Source organism: Lepidochelys kempii, chromosome 2, assembly GCF_965140265.1.
Source record: "Lepidochelys kempii isolate rLepKem1 chromosome 2, rLepKem1.hap2, whole genome shotgun sequence".
NCBI lineage: Eukaryota > Metazoa > Chordata > Testudines > Cheloniidae > Lepidochelys > Lepidochelys kempii.
In genome coordinates this window covers 214,779,567-214,802,500 of record NC_133257.1, presented here as the reverse complement: position 1 = coordinate 214,802,500, position 22,934 = coordinate 214,779,567, and the positions used below count along the sequence as shown (strand labels likewise).

The 22,934-nt window shown below is 38.1% G+C and overlaps 1 protein-coding gene across 1 annotated transcript in view; it reads right to left on the bottom strand.

The window, feature by feature from the left end:
* Nucleotides 1-22,934, bottom strand: part of MEOX2 (mesenchyme homeobox 2) — a 72,240-nt gene that overhangs the window by 11,458 nt on the left and 37,848 nt on the right. Inside the window, exon 3 of the mRNA XM_073329551.1 lies at nt 5,984-6,156. Within this exon, the coding sequence (XP_073185652.1) occupies nt 5,984-6,156 (173 nt within the window). The remainder of the gene's footprint in view (nt 1-5,983; nt 6,157-22,934) is intronic.

Sequence of the window (22,934 nt, the reverse complement as noted above, 5' to 3'; positions counted from 1 at the left end):
AAAGCACGAATCAGGACGACAGCCCCACTGTGCTAGATACTGTACATATACTGCCCCCATTTATATGATAATGCATTGTTTGCCTACCTTTCCTGTAGAATTAAACATTAAAAAGGCACCTCTTTTGACATTCCTATTTATCTACTCATGGAACTACTGGCACCACTTCATAAATTGACAGACTAAAGACTTTCATTAGGTAGAACTCAGACAAGAGAGCATAAAGCCCTTCTTTATTTTAACAAACTGTTTTCCTCATCACCTACCAAGAAACACTGATTCTGGGTATTTTCTAAGTGATTGATGGATTTTGGGCAGATATTGGGACTTAAGGTTAACTAGCAAAAAATAAGCCCTCCTCAGTGGAATTTAATCGGACTAGGTGGGATTTTCCATTTACATTGGCAAATAGAAGCATTACGTATTTGAACTGTTTATTCCGGTAACCTTAGCTAGCTTGAAGAACTGCAACGTTGCTCCTTTGATTAGCTCTGTGCAAAAAAAGATCTTGTGAGGTGGAAAGATCTCCCACTCTTTCTATATTTGGCAGGATCGACCCTATAAAAATGTCCATTTTGCCACACCTCTTATACCCCACTGCAGCTGCTTCCTCTCCTCATCCCACAGTGAGACTTTAAAAAATTTGGATGGTGCCTTCTCCAAGTTTATCTGGATGGACAAAAAAGCCAAGAATGTGCTTGTCAAGGTTACAAATATCTAGGGACCTAAGAGATTTTTATACTAACTGGCTCTTCAGAATACATAGAGGCCTGCCAGCTGAAAATTATTAACTGCTGGCTGAGTAGAGATTGGGAGTGCACTCTATAGGCGATGGAGCAGCAATTATAGGCACCTATATTGAGGGAATTTTTACAGTGTGATAATAGAGCCACCATATGTGTTTTAAATGCTCTTGAAGTGCACTCTTAATATCTGGGACTTTGAGATGTCGAAGTAATTTTCTTTGATACTCCTCTCTTGAAACCCTCAATGATATTTATTTTTTGTTAGGGTGCCATACAAATCACGCTCACTCCTGTTCCATGTTGACATTCTGAATAACATAGCCTAACATGCAAATAACAAAAATCAGGACTTGGCTCCTTCACACATTATTTTTTTTCTGAACATGTCCTTCCACCAGGAATTTATATTTGTGCTGACCTTAGAAGTTGTTTGGAAATTCAATTTGAGCCTTGCTTTGATGCTAGTAGGAAACTTGGCCACTCTTACATGGGCTTTTAAATACAGTAAAACATATGTTTTTCTATTGTTTGTTTTAAGTGCCAGAAAGGTAATTATGAAGTGTTGGGTGCTGATGTCCTGTTTAAGATGTAACGTATGGTAGAAATTATCATCATAGTCAAGAGGAAGATTGAGCTTTCCTAAGATAATGGGCCCCATGATTTATCTCACATCTGCCACATCTTGGGAACTAACTGAAAGAGGTAACTTTAGGATGACTGACAATATCTTTCCGCTGTTTATTTTTGCCTCTCTGACGCTGTACAATAATTTGATGTTTGCTTTTTTACTGAATCTTAGTAAAAACAACATATGTAAAGTAATTAATTCCATCAGTGGTTAATTCTGTTCACAAACATAATTTCTTGGTGGAGATGTTTAATACATCTAATACCCTCTGCTTTTTTTTCTTTGCTGCATTATCCAACATTAACATTTGATTGTCCATTTGCACACAGAATGTCATTCCCCCAAGGTCTGAAGACCTTTCAGATATAGATGGGTGTACAGCTGGGGTTGGCATAGGTGTTATAACCCACATCTTAACCTAGTCAGAGAGAGTGACTACCACATGTTGAACACCATTCTCCAGGGAAAATAGCCTTTGGCAGAAGTTTTGGAAAATGATAGTATATGCCACAAATGCCAATGTGACCAGCACAGTCACATCGTTCTCAGAAGTACTGCTCTATGCAGAGATTACTTCTGGAAACCAGGCCAAATGAGCTGGGCTACATGAGAATGTCTATCTTTTTATTTAGATTGTAGTCCTTTCTCTGAAGAGCTTATTTCCTAGTGTGTGTGTAAAGCACCCAGTACAACAGGCCCCTGATCTCAGTTGGAACTACTAGGTGCTACTGAGGTAATAATAACAACAACAACAACAATATGCTAGTGTGTGGATGCTGGTATGGTGTTAACATTCATTCAGTTAGCAATGGAATGGAATGTATTTAAGAATATTCTGATTCTGCACTGAAGAAATGAATGTTGATCTCACAGCAGTGTAATCCTGGAGTACGTTTGCTGAAGTCAGTGGAGCTGCAGTGATGTAAAACTAGTATGAGGGGAGAATCACGACTGTTGACTCCCTGAATTGCACTCTTGGAGGCTTTCATACAGTTTAGAAGTAGAAAGCCTGATTCTGGTCTTATTCACACCAGTTTTACACCAGGGTAATTCACCTGATTTCCATGAAGATGTCCCCAGTTTACAACAGTGGCAGTGACAGCAAAATTTGCCCCAATATAAGCAATTTTCAGAAAGCAAATGGATACTGGAATGTGCTGCTAGGTTTTCATTCCCTTGCCAATCATCTTTTTGTTGTGGACAACAGAGGACATCTTCAGTGCAGTATACGGCCCCCTCTTTCTTTCTGACTGAAAGGCATAAAGCTACAAGTCACGGTGCTGCTGTGTAAGTATTTCATGCAGAACCTTTAAAAGCTTTCCCTTCCTGATTGAAACTATCCAGGCCTTTGTGCTAGAATGCTAGGGAAGCACCAGCATTCCCAGCAGCCCAGGTGCCACATGTGATTAACAAGAAGGGTTATGCTCAGATGTTATGTGGATGGGTTCATTATAATTACTGAGAGGTGATCACAAGTATCAATGCCTAGCACTGACATTACACATCTGCTAAAAAGTATCCCCTCACATTCCTCTCCATGACTGTGTAGCAAAGGAAGTCTGAGGTTTTAATTTGATCTAGCAGTCTCAGAAGACTGCTTTTTCTCCCAATGAACTTCCAAAGACATATGTTCATATCTAGCTATCGCTGTACAGTATGTTGAAATAAAAACTTAATTTCCTTTGGAACACAGAATCATCTCATCATATGGTTTTGTCACACCACCCTATAATGCTGGGCTAATTCCACTGCTGTTGTAAGTAGGCACAACTTAATTGAAATCAGTTGGTTTACCCCACCAGTGGCGAACCAGTTAAAGGTCATCGTGGATTATTATTCAATATTTTATTTGTTGTTACTTATGAGGAAAAATCCATGTAGCACTGTAACTCAGTGTACATGCTTAGGCCATGTCTACACTAAAAAGTTAGGTCAACACAACTATGTCACTCATGGGTTTGAAAAATCCAAGCCTGACCCAGAAGAGGAAAAGGTGCAGGCTCCAACCTCAGGACATCTACCTGCAACTATGTCCAGCACAGAACAAGAGGGAGGGGAGTTGGCACAATATTTTTTTCTGTTTAGCCAGGATCTACACATACCATTTTAAACTGTATTGACCATTAAGAAAAACCATACACCTATTTTTGTAATTACTTATTTCCATTTTCCAGCTGATAATAGCAATTATGAACTCAGCTCAGGCTACTTCCTGGGGATTAGTTACTAGCTGAGATTTCTCCCATCTGACCATTAATCCTCAGGAAACACCCTGCATAAATACACTGACATTTGTTTCATACTATTCTATGGAATCCAGCTATGATTTTTAATGTCAAGACATTCAAGTAGAATTCAGATTTAGATTCCACTGATTCTTTCTGTGCAACCAACTCAGTATTCCTAGTCTCAATTAGTCCAGTCCCTGGCAGGATGAAAGGCGATTTCTTGTAAAATATATTCTTTTCAATTCCTAAAACATAAGTAATTAAGGAAAGTGGATAATGCTGGATCTTTGGATGATCACACACAAATTATGGATCTGTCAAAAGACAAGTAGGGAACACTTTGCTACAGTTCTTCCTAAAGACTGTAACTGAAAATCAAGTCTTTTGAGTTCAATGGGTGTTTTGCTTGAGAAAGGATGGTAAGATTGAGACTTTAGAGATCAATATTCTTATTTATTTTTCCCCACCATAATAAATCTCCCTTTGCATTTGATACTAAAGGGCACAAGTGATAAATCTAACAAGCATATTTAAATAACAGAAAGTAACTCCACTGGAATGACAAAGGTTTTTTCAGTGTATGCTATTATATTTAGCAAAATTAATGCTATCTGGCATTATTATCTTCATGTTATAAACAAATTACTGCCTTCTAGCTGATGTGATGAAATAATAGGTATGCATAATAAAGACAGAGGTAAACTTAGAATGCCATTTTATGTACATGTCTTTGAAGCTCCCAACGAAAATCCTGTTTCATTTTCATGTGTGGGTCTGGAGCGGTACTATTTATAGAAAATGTAAATTAAGTTTTGAGTAACTGACCAGTCTTTATTAGCCTCTCATGTTTAGAGTTTCATGAAGCATGGTCTTATTTCTGAGCAGACCACCAGAATTAGTTAGCATGAATGTTACTGCATATTGTAAAATGTCTCTCTCATATTAATAACATCCCTATACCCACTGTCTAATGCATTCCAGCTAGAGATCATACATTTTGCATATGATCGGGTGAGCCTGCTAATACCTTTAGGTTCTTATACTGCATGCTATCTGAGTATCTATTGATTTTAATTTCAGATATAATTTAAGTTGTTCCTCAGGGGAGGAAGATTACAACAAACTCAGGTATGTAATCAGGCCAAGATGAAAGGCTTTCAATTAACAATATTGTTGTATGAAAGATTCTGGATGTTTCTGAAAATGTGCACATTTAAACATTAATGTGTTGAGCATGGATTCTGCAAACACTTATGTGCATTCTTAACTAAAACACATGACTAATTCTACTGAAGTCAATGTGACTATGGACAAAAAAACGTTAAGTATGTGCTTAGGTGTTTGCAGAATGAGGGCTTGGAGAGCAGGAAACTGAGAAGAGTGATGAGAAATTCCATGGTCTCCTCCTACTTCACAGAGCAGGGTAAGATGACAGGATGGTAAAGGTCTATACTCTGTCCATTCTGGTGCTGCCACATTTGGAATTGCACTACTGGTAATGTGAGAATGGAAAATTTCCCCAAAAAATATTGGCAGAGATATAGCCAGAATGTGGTGAATAGTTGGGTAAACTTCCAGTTGAGTTGACAGAGATGAGCTTTAAAGCAAAAAGGGAATAACTAAATGAAGCTTTGTGTTTCAAAAGCACCTTTTGTGTATCAAAGCACCTTTTCTGGGAGTTCAGATGCAATTCCCCACTGATTCTGTTTCCTTCTTAACCTTCTCATCCCTGCCTCAGAGACTGACAATAAGGGGGTTTTGGTCTCTTTTAAACAATTTTTTAAAGTTTTTTTTTAAATGTCATTTTTTCTTTTTAACGAATAATTGTGTTAAAAGTGTGTAGCTTGAAGAGAGCAGAGTTGTCATCAAAACATTGCAGGTGTAAAAAGTCACACACTGCTTACTATGGTTCAAATGGAAGCCTTAGTTATGGTTTGGCCATTCTGTGATATCTTCCTAACAACTCTAGTAGATTGTTCTGTGATTTTTCACGATTCAGAGAGCAAATAGATGGTGGACAGCTGTCACAATGCCTGTAAATATTTAGCCACAAACCATTGCACAGAATGGAAGATTGGATGTATTTTAAATAGAGATGCATTGGGCAACCTGAAAACCCATTTATTCCATTCTGGCAGATAGACATTTAACGTCAATGAATCAAGTAGTGTGTTTCAATGGGTTAACTGAATTTATAAATATCTGTTTCACAGCAACACTATTATGCAGTATAAATGTGTCATTTTAGCATTATCTCTAATTTTTTTTTCCATTTTACACTTTAATATATCTATGGGTAAATCAAATGGGGAGAGCGACTGCTGCTGGTAGTTTTAAATATTAAAACAAACACTTCAAAATCTATTACTTTCCATCAGTACCTGTCTTTCAGTGAGGTCCAGATTTACTGCTATCTCATATCTCCTCAGCCTGGTCAGGTAGTTATGATGGGCAAACTCTGCTTCTAGCTCTCTGATTTGCTCCTTGGTAAAGGCTGTCCTTTCCTTCCTAGGCTTACTGTTGACCTCTGATTTGTAATTTCCTTCCTGGGAATCTGAAACAAAGGAGAGATAAAAGTGAAAGTTATGACAAGGGTTTGATTTATTAGGAACTAAACCCCACAGATTAAGGCTGTGCTCATCCTCTACGCAAGCACCTCAAAAACTTCCCTGCCCTGGAATAGCAGAAGCACACTAGCTTTGATACTAATGGACCCTCCACTGCCACAGAGCAGAGTAGCAGGCGTTTTCCCAAGAATCCTGAATGTAACTAAAGAACTAGCACTGAATCTTCTAGCTAGTGACCAACTGGATGGCATGTCAAGGGTTGGCTCTATTCTATTATTTCACTGACATGTCAAGCAAAGCTATCCCTATCAGAGGGCATACCTTCAATTTTATCCAATTACAGCTTTACAGAAATAAAATAAATAAGAGACGAACGTGTGAAATCCAGTCAAAAGCATGACGATGAAATGGATGAGCACCGGCTGCAGAATCATAAGGTGCTTCCCCCTAGCATGCCGAGAAGTAGACATTCCATAAACCCCCAAACTTTTAGACACGCAATAGAAAGTAGTGCTGCCACCATAGCCCATACCCTAAACTATTCTTGCTGAAGATGCAGGGAAATTATCTCTGCCATGATCACAACAGTGAAAATCCTCTCACAACCCTCATAGTTTCAGTTACTCTCACAGAAAAATATCAGGGGTCTGATGCAAAGCTACTAAGTCAATGAGTCTTTCTATTATCATCAATGGGCTTTGAACCAGGCCCCATTTGAATAAGTGCTATGATCTGATTGTTGACGTTCCTAAAGTTTTGTCCCATAAAATGTCTTTTGCTCTATCTTTTTCAAATCTGGGCATGTCACAATACCTGCAAGTTCAACATTAGTAAGCGTGCAGCATAAGAATCATTTGTGAACTCCTGGCCTCATGAACCATCTCAAAAATGTCACAGATACATTCATACTTCAGCCACTGATTTAAATAGAAACCTGCATCAATTTCCAACTGGACAGACACATAAGGAGTCTCTCTCTGACGTTCTAGGTCAGATGAGTCATTAGCATGCTTGAAATAGCCTACCAGACCACTGAGCCTAATAACAAAACTATTAACAATTATGCAGGTTTGGAAGAGTAGAATGAGAGTGGGTTTGGGGTCAGTATTACCCTGTTGCTTGAAAAAAAAAAATCAGTGGCTTTTGTGCAAAAATTAGTGAGAAATCTTAATGAATGATTCAATGCTACAGTCACGGGTTTATGCTGCCACAGGTTATAGCTTCAAATCCCAATGGAGTAATTTAAAGAACAAAACCAAACCCAATATCAGTGATATCATGGTGGTGGCCAGGATATAAGAATGTAAACTGAATAGGGGGAAATGTTTTTATTTGATGCAAAATATAAATTTCCAGTACCTCATTATGGATGAGACTGTGTCCTGTCCCTGTGCAGTTGAGAAGGTGAGAGTAGAATGGAGAGAGGTAAAAAACAGCCTTCTCCCACTGCTCCACTGAAAGCAAAAGAGCTGGACAAAAAACTTAAGTCCCCTGTTCTCAGGGGAGCACAGCTCCTTCCTAATAATCTAGGGTGCAAATTACCTCAAAAATGGCAGGAAGGAACCTGAGTCATGCTCCCCTCTTCCTTCTGTACTAGCCTGCAGAGTGTGTTGCATCAGCCAATTGGGGGAGCCACCAGGAAGCATAATTCTCCCCAAAATTTTCAGCATGCTGGCATGCACACTGCATTTCCTTCTTGGAATTGCTCCTCAGCTGCTGCAGCTCTGCCTCACCCCAATTCAGGTCCATGTGTAATTTACAAATCTCATTCCATATACTTGAATCCTTATACGAGCACTCTCCATGTATCCCTTTAGATGGAAGCCTAAATCATCTTTTTAGGATTATAAGTGATAGTTACACTTAGAATCATAGAAATGTAGGACTGGAAGGGACCTCAAGAGGTCACTTAGTCCAGTCCCCTGCACTCATGGCAGCACTAAGTATTATCTAGACCATCCCTAACAGATGTTTGCCTAACCTGCTCTTAAAGATCTCCAATAATGGAGATTCCACAACCTCCAATTTTTCCAGTGCTTAACCACCTGACAGTTAGGAAGTTTTTCGTAATATCCAACCTAAACTGCCCTTGCTGCAATTTAAGCCCATTGTTTCTTGTCCTATCCTCAGAGGTTAAGGAAAAAAATTTCTCCCTCTTCCTTGTAACAACCTTTTATGTACTTGAAAACTGTTATGTCCCTCTCAGTTTTCTCTTCTTCAGGACCAATATTTTCAATCTTCCCTCATAGGTCATGTTTTCTAGACCTTTACTCATTTTTGTTGCTCTTCTCTGGACTTTCTCAAATTTTCTGAAATGTGGCACTCAGAACTGGACACAATACTCCAGTTGAGGCCTAATCAGCGTGGAGTAGAGCAGAAGGATTACTTCTTGTGTCTTGCTTACACCACTCCTGCTAATATATCCCAGACTGATGTTTGCTTCTTTTTCCAACAGTGTTACGCTGTTGACTAATATTTAGCTTGTGATTCACTATGACCTCCAGATCCCTTTCTGCAGTACTCCTTCCTAGGCCATCATTTCCCATTTTGCAGGTATGCAACTGATTGTTCCTTCCTAAGTGGAGTACTTTGCATTTGTCCTTATTGAATTTTGTCCTATTTACTTCAGGCCATTTCTCCAGCTTGTCCAGATCGCTTTGAATTTTAATCCTACTCTCCAAAGCACTTACAGCCCCTCCCAGCTTGATATTGTCCAGAAACTTTGTAAGTGTATTCTCTATGCCATTATCTAAATCATTGATGAAGATACTGAACGGAACTGGACCCAGAACTAATCCTTGTGGGACCCCACTTGATATGCTCTTCCAGCTTGAGTCTGAACCACTGATAACTACTCTCTGGGAACAGTTTTGCAACCAGTTATGCACCCACTTTATAGTAGCTCCATCAAGGTTGTATTTCCCTAGTTTGTTTATGAGAAGGTCATGAGAGGCAGTATCAAAACCCTTACTGAAGTCAAGATATGAAACATCTACCACTTCCTCTCTATCCAGAAGGCTTGTTACCCTGCCAAAGAAAGCTATTGCGTTGGTTTAACATGATTTGTTCTTGGCAAATCCATGCTGAGACTGTTACTTATCACCTTATTCTCTTCTAGGTATTTGCAAATTGATTTCTTAATTATTTGCTCCATTATCTTTGCAGGTATGGAAGTTAAGCTGACTGGTCTGTAGTTCACCGGCTTGTCCTTATTTTCCTTTTTGGCACTATATTTGCTTTTTTCCAGTCCTCTGGAATCTCTCCCGTCTTCCATGACTTTTAGAAGATAATCGCTAATACCTCAGATACTTTCTCAGTCAGCTCCTTGAATATTCTAGGATGAATTTCATCAGGCCTTGGTGACTTGAAGACATCTTGCACAGGCATGAACTCTTTCCTAATATAGCTCTGAACATACATTGATCCTACATGAACCGCAGCAATGTTGTTCATAAGGTTGATAACCACAATGGTAGTTTGATTTTGGAGTATTTAAGCACTGCTTCATGCTTTAGTATTAAACACTGAGGATTGGTCTATACTAGAAAATTTATACTGATATAACGATATCAGTGGCAGGGTGTCATGTTTTTATGGATGCAGTTATAAGGCACCTTTATATCCATATAACTGTGGTTATATTAGGGCTTTTACCAGTATAGCTTATTTCAGTCCTGAACCAGAAGAAGTTATACAGATATATGCATTTTTACACTGGTACGACTATGTCCACAGTAGGTGGGTTTTGGCACTTTAACTCTACCAGTATAGTTAAAATGGCAAAATTTCCAATATAGAGAAGCCTTAATTTAAGGCAGTTAATAGTGACTTCCTGCAGACGGAGCAATGCTCAGGATGTAAAGGCCATAAACAAGGAGGTCTTTTCATCTTGATTCATGAAGTATGTCTCCCAATTATGGTAAAAGGAATATTCTGAGGAGAGAGAGAGAGGGAGAGGAGAGGAGAGAAGACAGCTCCAGGTATGCATACATATTAATCAGTAGAAGAATAATTTTGATTAAAATCCTTTGAATAACACTGAGTTCCTGTGAAAAAAAATCCCTCCCCTTCTACGTGGCATGAGCTCTAAGATTAGACACATTCATCATTCTGTCAAAGTCTCTAAGACTTTTTTGATCTGAGAAGTATGCTTCATAGTACCACCTACAGTTAAGCAGAAAGTAACGCTTGGTGCCATGGCAATTGGGAAAGACACTGATGGCAATTCTTTACTGCAAGCATATGGATCATCACAGAGAACAGTAAATGAACTAAGAATGCAGTACAACCTTAATGATAAAAAAATACATCTCAGTGAGACAAGTCATCCTTTGGATAATGGTATTTGTAGGTCAAAGTCAAAACTTTAGGTTTTAAACTTGTGAAAGTCAGGAATTCAGAATCTAAATCCCAAGCCCCTAGGATACTGGTGCACAAAGAGGCAAATGTAACTGTCACACAAGCACATAAGAAGTATTTCTCCTAATCATGCTTGCTAGCATACAGCCTGAATGGTGAGTTTAGAACAGCCAGTAACATTACCTGTTTTAGCCATTTCCTGTGTGAAACTAAAGTTGCTGGGGCAATTTGTTATTTAGACGTTCCTACCATTACTGGATACTAGTAAATGTCACACTGTACATTTTTGAGAGCAGTAGTTCTGTCAGCAGTATGTTTTCATTGGCAGATTGGCACACTGGTAAAGTCTGCATTTTTGTGAGGGTTTTTTTTGTTTTGTTTTGTTTTGTTTTTGGCCTCTCACAGAGAGCTGATGTCATTGAGGGTTCAGTGTTTGGTAAAGCATGCTTTAACTGGCCTTCACACTGGAAGCATCCAACATGGCTTGCAAATCAATGCCTGTGTTTCAAGGATTGTCATTCACCCCTTTCTTTGCCTCTAGAGTCTGGACTGTCTTGTTTGGTGACTCTTCATGCACACACTGATTGCTAGAGCACAGTCTAAGCTTGTTTACATTTCATATAATGACAGTTATAGTTATCTACCAGTAGAGCACCTTAAATTAATTTGCTTGGCTGCAGTACTAGCAGCAAAACTATTGCATCTTAAGGGAGAATTCAAATCACTTTTGCCACAGCTACTACAGCTACTGGGGGCTTTGGCTGCTTAGGGTTTCCTATGGTGCTTATCACAGTAATCTTTAGGTGCTAGAGTCATACATTCTGGAGCTGAGAGATTAAATTAATTTTTCTTTGTACTCATTGCTAGTAGCCATAAGAATGTTCAGTGAATACAAGGAAGGACCCTATCATGAACTTCTAGTTGCTAGTCTTTTCATTGTGCCAACATTTACCCTTTTCATGTCACTGGAAATGCTGAGAAAACTCAGACTAAGTAATAATTTGTTATCAACAATTTGACTGAATTAGTTCATCTTTGTATATTTCCTGATGAATCTCTGATTTCTTAAACACAGGCATGAGAAAAATGTTAAATTGTGTTTATTTTAAACATTTAGATCTTCTATAGCACCATGTGATGTTCAAAGAACCTTGAGAAAAAACACATGATAAATACAAATACAACTAAATGCTAAAATTGGAAAAGTACACAGAAACGTTAGACACCAAGCACACTCCTCTTAGTAACTACGTTTACACAACAGAATGATTAAACTTCTAGGGACTCTGTTGAAACAAAAGTTTGGACATCACTCAAGTTTCAAATCCAACATCAACTAACTGTATTGCTTGGTTTCAGAGTAACAGCCGTGTTAGTCTGTATTCGCAAAAAGAAAAGGAGTACTTGTGGCACCTTAGAGACTAACCAATTTATTAGAGCATAAGCTTTCGTGAGCTACAGCTCACTTCATCAGATGCATATCGTGGAAACTGCAGCAGACTTTATATACACACAGAGAATATGAACCAATACCTCCTCCCACCCCACTGTCCTGCTGGTAATAGCTTATCTAAAGTGATCATCAGGTGGGCCATTTCCAGCACAAATCCAGGTTTTCTGGATTTGGATTCTGGAGAAAACCTGGATTTGTGCTGGAAATGGCCCACCTGATGATCACTTTAGATAAGCTATTACCAGCAGGACAGTGGGGTGGGAGGAGGTATTGGTTCATATTCTCTGTGTGTATATAAAGTCTGCTGCAGTTTCCACGATATGCATCTGATGAAGTGAGCTGTAGCTCACGAAAGCTTATGCTCTAATAAATTGGTTAGTCTCTAAGGTGCCACAAGTACTCCTTTTCTTTTAACTGTATTGCTTGATTCTGAAATTTAGTTAGTTAAATGCCCACAAGGTGTATATCAGTGTGTTTATTTACAAGTAGTTTAAGATAATTACACAGCATAGTAATTATGCTGGCAAAGAGTGAGTCAATGGGGTTCTGCGTAGCATTTTAAGGCATCTAAAAATAAATACTCAAAAATCAGGCATCAAAAATCCAGAAAGTGTGGTGGATTTAGAAGGTGTCATGTCAATTATAAACTCCTACAGACCTTTGATTTTCTCTCTGCTTCAGTGCTTTTTATTGTGGTTTGTGCACAAATCTCTTTTTCTCCCTATTCATTTCAGGCTACTCAGAATTATGTTTTTTGGACTTGGTACTAATATAAACTTTGTTTTTTTAATTTCCATAGTAGTAAATCTAGGGGTGTTTTTTTCTGGAATGCTTCTTTTTTAACAGTCTCTAAAAAGGCAAGATTGGGAGATCCCATCTTTTTTGTTACCTTAAGGACTATGTTCATATCACCTGACTGGTTTCTCTTTGGTGGAAAATGGGTGGGAAACTTGGAAGAGATTTTTGGCAGATTTCATGTAGCTTACATCTGTTTTGCAGCTGTTGCAATTGAGGCAAAAAAAAAACAAAAACCACACAACCACCCACCCTCAGTTTTCTTTTACTGGCTAGAACCTATGCCAAATGGTAGGTGTAAAGGCAGAGAACAAAGTCTAGTGGGAACCTAAATTACACTCCCTTCCCCCCAAAAAACACAAAATATTTACATCTGGTCCATAACACGTTACGTAAAACACAGTAATCTACATTGTGCATCGTCCCCACCCTCAAACTCAGGCATACATTCAGAAAATGTAGGCCAGTATTCAGATACTGGTTGGTGGACAATCTTTCTTTTGTAAACCTTTGCTCTTTGGGACTATGCTAATACAAATAGTCTGACACGATTGTGAAACATACAAATGACCCTCGCAGGATTGTTCTGTCTGCTTTTTAGAACTCTCGGTCTATAATTTCACTCAGTACAGTAAGATGTGCTGGTTCACTGGTGGCAGAATGTACTATCTGGAAAAATATCATTAAGGCAAGACTGATTGTACAGCGGGTTACCTGAGGGTAGGAATGTTACCTTGGTTAAATTATTAGTATATTGTTTAACAAAGTCTGGAAAAAAGGTTATGAAAGACCATCTCCATCTGTGCTACTCTGACACAAAAGTTAGCTTTCTATTTTACTCTAAAGAAACATTGTTGTCAACCTCATTCTTACGGTACTACCAAAATTCCTGTATCTCTTCCCAGCACCGTTACATCAGTGAAATAAACAGTCATGCCACATATACTTTAGACCCTGGTAAAAATGGAGTAATGCAGTGGTAAATCTGCCCCACAGTATGTAGAAAGCATATGAATTCCCTGCTGGCAATTTCTTCTCCATGAATAGCACCCACCTTGATATCTTTGCTTTTGAGGCGTAACTGAAAGAAGGCCACTAACACAAGAACAAATATTTACTTTGTGCCACATTATTTATTTACTGCACTCCACCAGCATGCTCAACCCAGCAGTAATGTAAAAAGATCCTGCTCTAAAGAGGACAAAGTTAAAATCATATGTAAAAACATGAAAAGTGTCCACCCTTTGCTTGGCTTCTTTCAGCAAGTGGCCAAACCCTGGCTTTATGGACGGAAGTGGACTTTCAGCTAGTATTTGCAATACAAAAAAATTCTGCATGCAAGAAAAATCAAAATAAATAAAACTGCTGGTTTTTCATTAGAGGTTTCATAGATAGTTGCCTGGTTAGCTAGGGTCAGATTGTGATATCGATACTCACACTGAGTAGTGTGTTATTTCATGAGTAATCCCATTGACTTCAGTGGGACAACCCAAGGAGAAATGTACTTACTATTCAACGGGAAAAAGGCCCATCAGAATTTGGCCCCTAAAATTTTCTTTTTAAGGGCTGGATTGTGTAACTCTTATTCATATTGATGAGCATCTACTCCTGCAACTAGTCTCATTGAAATTTGTGGGCTCTCTGATGTGACAAAGCGCTTGCCAACACAAAAATTGCACAGTCTATTCCCACATGTATATTTCATTGTAACTTTATTGTGATGTTGTATAAACCAAATACTCTTAATTGCATACTTTCTTATAATGGTCTTCAAGTGCTTGTAGAGTGCAACTACTACACACTGTTTACTTTAAAATGGAGCAATCTATACAAATATCTTATCATGACAATCTTGTTACTTCATAGTGACTTAACATTGCATGAAGCAGTGTTTCTTTCTAGCTTAATTCCTCCACAGTCACTTAAACCACTATCCTGTAAACAAAAGCTTTATAGATTCTGAACATCAACAGGACTCTACAGTGGTATGTTGTTCAGTGCCAAATACCTATTACTTTTTTCTAAGACATTAATTGAATAAAACTAAATGAAAATTTAATTTGTCTCCTTGATAAATAGCTTCAAAAATAATAAAATTGAAATACATTTTTCTTCCCCTAACAAATGTAAAGGACTGCACATTTTAGTGGCAGGGTTTTTTTTGGTTTTTTTTTTTAACCACACACTGCATGGCCTGACCACTTCTGATATTTTAGTTTTGTATAGTCCCTGTCTACACAATAATATGAAATGCCCTAATTTTTCAGTGTACAAGCAAAACATTGGCATATAGTCCCAGTTTAGACCCTATTGTTTTGCCAGTGACTACAATAGGAGCGGAACTGGGCTGACAGTTTCTGGTTGCATTATTTACACCATATGGGACGGCACGCAAAAGTGTAGAATGGAAAGCGTAGGAGGTATGAGCTCTTGTATGAGTTTTAAATAAAGGGCTAAACCATGCAAAAGCTGATGGGTAAACCATTAGTTGCCCAGCAAACTGTCCCACTTTCCTATTGCAAGCAGGATTACCAAATCCTGCTATATCTCTGAATCTTGAGATACTAATTTAAAAACAAGCAAGCAACTTGCCTTCCTTTCAAATACGTCCACTCTATAGATTAACAACTCATACTCTAACCTGGTGTAAAACAGTGTGGCTTCACTGAAGTTAATGGAGTTGCACTGATTTATATTGCTGTGTACAGGCAGTACAGATTAGCTTATCCGAGAGCACCATAAAAAGTACAGAGTCTTAAACTGGTCAATAATACTGAAGATGTTGCTGGAGCAGCAATTTACCACAGACACTTACCGAATTCTTCTTTGAAATATTTGAAAAAAAAACCCGGCTCCTCCTCCATTACCATAATTCACAACCCTGCATGTGAAAATGGGCAGATCTGCACAGTAGCATTTGTAGGATGTCAAAATTACACAAAATCTTCTTTTCATAGTAATGAAAGCAAACACTGATTGGCTTATTGAGTTAATGTTTTCTAAACCAGCCTGTGACAATTTACAATTTAAAAGACAGCCTCATATCCCCTCTCAATAAAACCGTAGATTGACTCAGCAAAACATGGATATTTGGAAACATACTATAAACTGCCCTATGCCATTATCTACCTTCCATGGCTACCAACATTTTTCGTTATTACTGCCTCCTGAAAGTGGCAGTCCACGAATTACGTTACAGTGTTGGAAACACTGATTCACTACTATTGTGATGTCTCGGCTTTTTGGAGTACCTGCAGTACCTATGTGGAATGGGTGTATTTCTGTAAGTTCAAATTATCCACCCAGCCACATCTGTATATCACATATATCTGGTGTGGCCAAACTGTTGCTTGTGAGCTACATGCGGCTCTTTTACAGTTATAGTGTGGCTCGTGGAGCCCCCACAAACTCCCCCCTATTCTCCACCCACCAGACTTGAGGGTGGGGGAGCTCAGGGTTTCTGTCCTGTGACAGGATGGTGGAATTAGAGGCTTCTGCCACATGGGGAGGGGGGTGGTCTTGGGGCTTTAGACCTGCGTCCCGGTAGGGGCCGCCCTGTAGGGCGGGTTGTGTGTGTCTTTCGGCTCTCGAACTTCTGAAGATTATCGTATGTGGCTCGGTGGGTCAGTAAATGTTTTTATCTATTGCTTAAATCCTGCAAACACTAAAGCCTGTGCATGCGTAACCCGGGCCTGCTTGGTGTGGCACTCTGTCCCCCTCCAGTGGCACCTAGCCCAGCTAGTGATTGATGAGTCTGCTACAGCCTTGGCTAAGAGCCATGTGACTTTTAGCTCATGCGGTAGAGGCTCATGCATTTAACTCCAGAGGTCCCAGATTCAATCCCGCGCACTGAGGACCAGGATCTGTTGGCATTACACATGACTTAAATCATGTGAGGAGCTCCACTGAAGTCAATTGGATTACTCACATGAGTGACATTACACAAGCTTAACTGTTTGCAGGACTGGCGTTGATATTTGAAAAGTCTTGTAAATTAATGGAAACATGTAGTTTGATTCTAAAGGTTCTCTCTCCCTCTCTTTTAAACGCAGTGTGGACTGCATCTTAATAGGGAGATTGTATAGTGGAACCTCTAACCGTCATTTGGGATTGTGCGGACAACATTCCTCCCATTGACCATTGTATAATGTCTGAGTCTCTGTGGAGATTGTTGATATTAAGATCATATTTATTTTTAGTGTTAGTTGTCTTTAAAGTCATTTTAGCAGCTGGAAATAAGGAAAGCTAGTACTATGTAACCAATCATCTCTCCACCGTCAACCGGCAAGTCCTAATGAGCAAGGATTGGTCTAGCAGTGTACGTGAAATAAGAAAGGTTTACTTAGGTGCATATGAAAGGCTGCACATGGAAGACTTCCATAAGACAGACACATGACATAACTTAGTTCTACAAAACATATATGAAGTAGAAAGATTTAAAAAATAATTCTAAGTATACAAACCCTTTACCATTTTCTATTAGGAACAGCTTCCTACTTAAAAACAAAATTATAGTGTATTTTACTGACGCTTCCTCTGAATAAACAAAAAAGATTTCTAAAGGGAGAAAATTATAGTTAAAATAGTATTTTCAATTATTTAAAGAACCAAAACATAAGGGAATGAAGGAAGATATAAACTATACAAACACGATAACTGTATCCTGTTTTATACTTCTTTGTACCAACACTTGCATTTTTTTGCTATATTTATTGAGAATCTAAGGTTTACATTATGCAAAGTATGAAGAAGGTTAAAACTGATTTTCCCTTATGGTGAATTTCTGGAACCAGTTCAAATCTTGCATTTCTTATCGTTTTTATTTATTTTAGACACACACACACACACTGCAAAGGGATCTGTGTGAGCAAATCCTTATGCCCCTCCATCAAGTCCCACTGAAATCATTGAGACTCCGTGGGGCATAAGGAAATTCACTATCTGCAGGATCAGAAGCTTCTAGTGTGTGCATCACTTTGACAGCTGGTATCTAGGAAATGGGCTTGCATGAAATCTTCATCTCCAAGCTTAGAGGCAGGATACAAGTTAGCCAGGCAGCTATCCTACTGCTGCAGCTCATAGCAAAGGCTGCAACCTGCTGCATTCATCTACTCAGGGTTTGTGGCCAGTTCATGGTCCTACTGACTAGTCTCCAGGCCTGTCCACACTCTATGCTCCTGCAGAGTTTTGACAAGAAGCTGAACTTCATGGCATGCAGGAGGGTTTGGAGCACCCCTGAGTCCCATCACTAAACAGCGAGTATACAAGATACTGTTTGCTATGCAAAGGGGATACTTCCATTTCACCTTGAAAGGAGATTGGAAATGAAGAGGGGTACAGTGACCCCAAAGATTAGCCACACCTCACTAGACAAATGCAGCTGGTGCAGAAATGGAGATGGATGGATGAGAGAGTGACCCCCTTTAGTCTTCAGAGCAAAAAAATCTGGTGAGATCTCTTTGCAGGAGCCATACCAGCACTCTAAGGATCCTACCTCACTCTCTGTATATTTAGGGAGTCAGACTTTTCTCCAGCATGGCTTGTGGAGACTCTAGGGTACTATGAACCATAGGGAGAGGTCTGGTCCCAGTTTAGAAAGAGAACAAAGTGTACGCTGCATAGAACTTGTTTACAAGATCGCTCCTTCCTCTCAGCAAATCCACATCTCCCTGATGGAAAGCTGGGTTTTATTTTTTTCCATTTTGGGCTCACACAGCAGACAGACCTTGGTCCTGATAAAAATCCTACTGAGCAGCCAACATATGCTGTGGTCTGGGACTTGTGTTTGACAAAAGACCACATATTTTTCTTTTCAGAGGGAAGGGACCTAAACTGTTCACATAATAGAAAGTATATTGTATAAATGTTATACTTCAGTCAGTGAGCTACATGATAATGTACTTTCCCCCCCATCCACAATAGTAGGTAGATTAGCGTCTGTATACTAGCCAAAAACACAGTTCAGATCATTTCATTTTATATAAACTCTAGCAATCTGAATTTCTCTTGTAACTTCAGTTAGTTAATATATTGCCAGCAACAATTACAGAGCTTAAGACAGGGAGTAGGGAAAAAAGTGCTGCACAGACTCCCACCTGATGGCATGACGTTCGGTATAGACCGAATACAGGGCAGTGCAGTGAAAAGAAAAGATTGTCAGCAGGCACTTTGAATGGGCATTTTATGCTCACAAATGGTGAAATCACAAGTGAATTATGTTGGTCATTCCAAATGAGTGCCAGTAAAAATTTATACACCGCCATCCCATCACGTATTCCATACATTTTACATTAAAAAAAAATCTGACATATTTTTAAAGTTTTATTGGAACTATTTTTCATAATATTTCATCTGCCAAGTCAGGTTGCCTTACTATTAAGAGTCCAAAGTACAGTTGGAAAAAGGAAGAAGTTATGACCAATCCATTTTAGAAACCTCTAAAAATTACCTAACCTGCCCTCTTGCTGTATATAAGTGGCCAAGAGTTTGAACTCCAGTATCTTGGAAAATAAAAGGGCTTTAAGCAAGTGTTGCGTAATTCATTGAAAATCTAGGAACCTCCACTTTCCAATGGCATAAAGCTCTCATGCTGAATCCTGTTAGTTGGGAACTATCAGATCTTATGGGTGGGATTTTCATGGTCCAAGAGCAAAACACATGCATCTTCAGGGCCACTGTGTGTGCAAATTGGGTAACTGTGCATGTAACCTATCCTTTATATATGCATTCACCCCAGTTATTCAGTTTCCAAATGCCAAAGTGGCAAATTTACCCATAGTTTCATTTTTCCACATACAATTGGACTTCTATCTTTTGGAAGTTCGGGGGGGAAGTTTGGCCTCTAGCAACCTGAATTTAAGCTTACTAATGTCAATAGCTTTAGAACAAGACTGAAAGTGTCGTATCCTCTCTTATTGAGTGCTGTATATAAATGTATGGTATATAACAAGATAGTAAGAAGGCGAATACATATTGTAATAATTTTAGATCACATTCATACACCAGATTGTACTACACAATGCATAAACACCATAATAAGCAGACTTGAAACAATATCATTTTTGCTAATTCCAGAAAATGGACCAAATTCTGCTCTGATGTAAATCTGGAGCAATTCCAATAACTTCAGTGAAACTATTCCTGAATTGCACCAGTGTAAGAGGTAAAATTTGGTCCTCCGTTTGTTACAAATCCTGGTTTGCTTTCTGTAGGACTATGAGTGTGGTCTTGTGTTGAGTAAAATAGGTATTTTCTTAGGCTCTTATTAAGCAGCGTTTTCCTCAAAAATCTATATTTCTAACAGGCTTAGATCTTGTTGAATTTCAAGTTTGCTTTTTTATTTTTTTTTATTGTAAACTGATTAGCTCCTGTTTGATCAAAAAATAAATAACTTGTACATAAGCCAAAGAATGCAGGCTTTAATATTTCTACACTTAGCAATAAAATTTGAAACACTTACAAAGTTCAACATGGTTAGAGTTTCTTTAGGGCTCCATATTGCCTCACTTGCTCTCTTGCAAAAGCCTGTCCTTGAGATATTACACAAAGGACAACAGAAATTTGTATTAACAATTCCATTTTGTTTAACTCTCTCTAAGAATTACTTTGCAGCCACAGGAAACCAGAACCCATTTCACGGTGACATTTTTAAATATAATTTTCCCCCATGTGTGAAACTGGCTAAAAAGAAATTTTCCACTTATCATGGAACAGATTTTGTTGGAACTTCTTAATGATGTAATGAAAATTTTATATATGCCAAGCATGTGACAGAATAAAATGGCTGTTGTAGTGAATCTAGAAGCCAACCTTTCTACTTGACATTAGCCTGCCGATTCCCCTTTTTTGTTGTAAGCAGTTTGCCTGAAGTGAGTTTTTTTAAAGCATTTTTTAAAAGGCTCATAACTTGCCTCAATAGTGTATATGGTATCTAACTTAATCCTGCATTCACAAATCATGTTCTGTTTCATCGTCTAGACTAGAGTCTCTTGTTTCTCCCTTTGTGAGTAGCATACGTTAATCTTCTGCCTTGCTGATTTCATTTGTTAAATTTGGGCTACCTATTGGATTAGCATATCTTGGCATTAGACAAAAATGAAACCCCTCTCTGGTTTATCACAGAATTCCCTAGATTTGTGCGCATATGTGTAGGTGCATGTCTGTGTTTCATTCACGTGTTTTGTAAATCTTACTACCCCTCAGAAGGCATAAAATGTAGCCAAAAAGGCCAGCTGTGCTCATAAATGTACTTCAGTAAATGCCCAGACGTTATCTGTTTTTCTTTTTTAAAATCAATGGGGGTTGCCCGTATGTGTGTATTCTACTATTTCATTCACAGTTTACTTTTACAGCATCGCTCTGAAGTGTAACACTAACCATAAAAATAATTTAAAAAAAAAAGGAACAGTGAAAAGTACTTTCCCACATGTAAATAAATGGAATTACCCGTCTTTTAGGGGAACCCAAAATAAAAAGGGCTATAAAATATCAATAGTTTAAACACCTGAAAAATGTTTTGCTATTAAGTATTAAGGCATTTGTTTTTCACTTAAAACTACTAAAAATAGCTGTTAGTATTTGATGGATATCAAATGAATACTTCAGGGTGTCCTGGTTATCAGTTGTTTGACGCTAAGTTGTATGTCTTGATACTTTAAGACTGGTCACATTTTCTTTTTCTTTAATGATTAGTCTAAACGCCAGAATCCATTAGAAAAGAAACCCAGAGAATTTTTCAGATGTTTGAAAAATACAATGTGTAGGCTGGAAAAAAAAACGCTTATGGCATTAAAAAAATGTAGTTCTCTTAAAGAACATTGGGTAAAGAAGATAAGAACTCAAACTAATAGTGCTCATTCAAAAGAAACTTTAACTTTTCTATTTTCCTAAAATAAACCTATTTTATTACTTCCACAATCAGAAGTTCATTTTTATGTGAATTTTTCTTCTTGATTAGTAATACAAGGAATGCTCATAATTTGTCATAACTGAAATCACTGGCCGCATGCAATTAAAAAAAACCTTTCAACTCTGATCTGAGTAAAAGCCACAGCTTAATTGTTCAGGGTACTTCCTATTGTTTTAAGAATATAACACAATAAAATGTTCACAATACATCTCAAAGAGGGAAGGCTCATGCTAACTAAAAATTCAAGTATATCTAATGATAATTTGATAATTATTTGACCTTCTCTGTGCAGTATTTATACCATATGTATTTGCATTTACACAGTATCGGTCATCTAACAGATGTACTGACTCAGGGGCCGAGATGGTCTTCAGTGATCTAAAATAGGTCACTGGGCAGAAAGATAGACTTCCACCTTTATTACTATTTAATATGTGTTCCTAATTTTAAATATTTATAAAAGAGAAAGTACAATAATAAGGACCTGATTCTTTACAAACAAAGGCACTTGTGCAACAGTTTTGCAGGATCAGTACTCAAAAGGACCCTTTGATATCGAACATAGTTGGGAACCAAAAACCTCAGAATGTGTAACAATTAGACTACATCTGAAGTCTTTAAATCAAATAGAAAGGCTGTTTCATCCACAGCTTTATTTCCAGCTCTTTTGCAGTAACAGAAAGTCTTTCCATGGTCTCAGTATTAATATGAAAGTAAAATCTAACGCTCTTTTCCCAAAGATATTTATTTATCCATTAGATTCCATTTGGCATGTGAATGTTAAATAAGATAGAATGGTACAGAAGAAGTGTCAGACTAACAGCATACAGTATCTAGGCTGCAGTTGGAAGGCCAATATTCCTGGTAATGTAATGTGTTAGTGATGTATCCTGACAGCACATGTCAAATATAATAAATCCTATATAATTTAACAATCCTGGACAGCATTTGCTATTCTTCCTTTAAATGTGTTCACTTTAAATTCAGAAGTCTAGCAGAAGTAAATTGTTAAGTTAGTATAAGAAAACTGTCCCTGCCTATAATCTTCTGTACATATCCTGCTACCACTGAAATGAAAGGTTACATTATGTAATACATGAGTTGTGAAGGCATTCTTTGATTTCTCTCCATATTAGACTTTAATATTGGAAACAAAAGCACAAGGGGAATTAAATTCTTCACTAAAAACAATCCAGTTCAACACCCAAAATTCTAATTTCTGAGGGGCTCCCTGCAGGGATGGCTGGCAA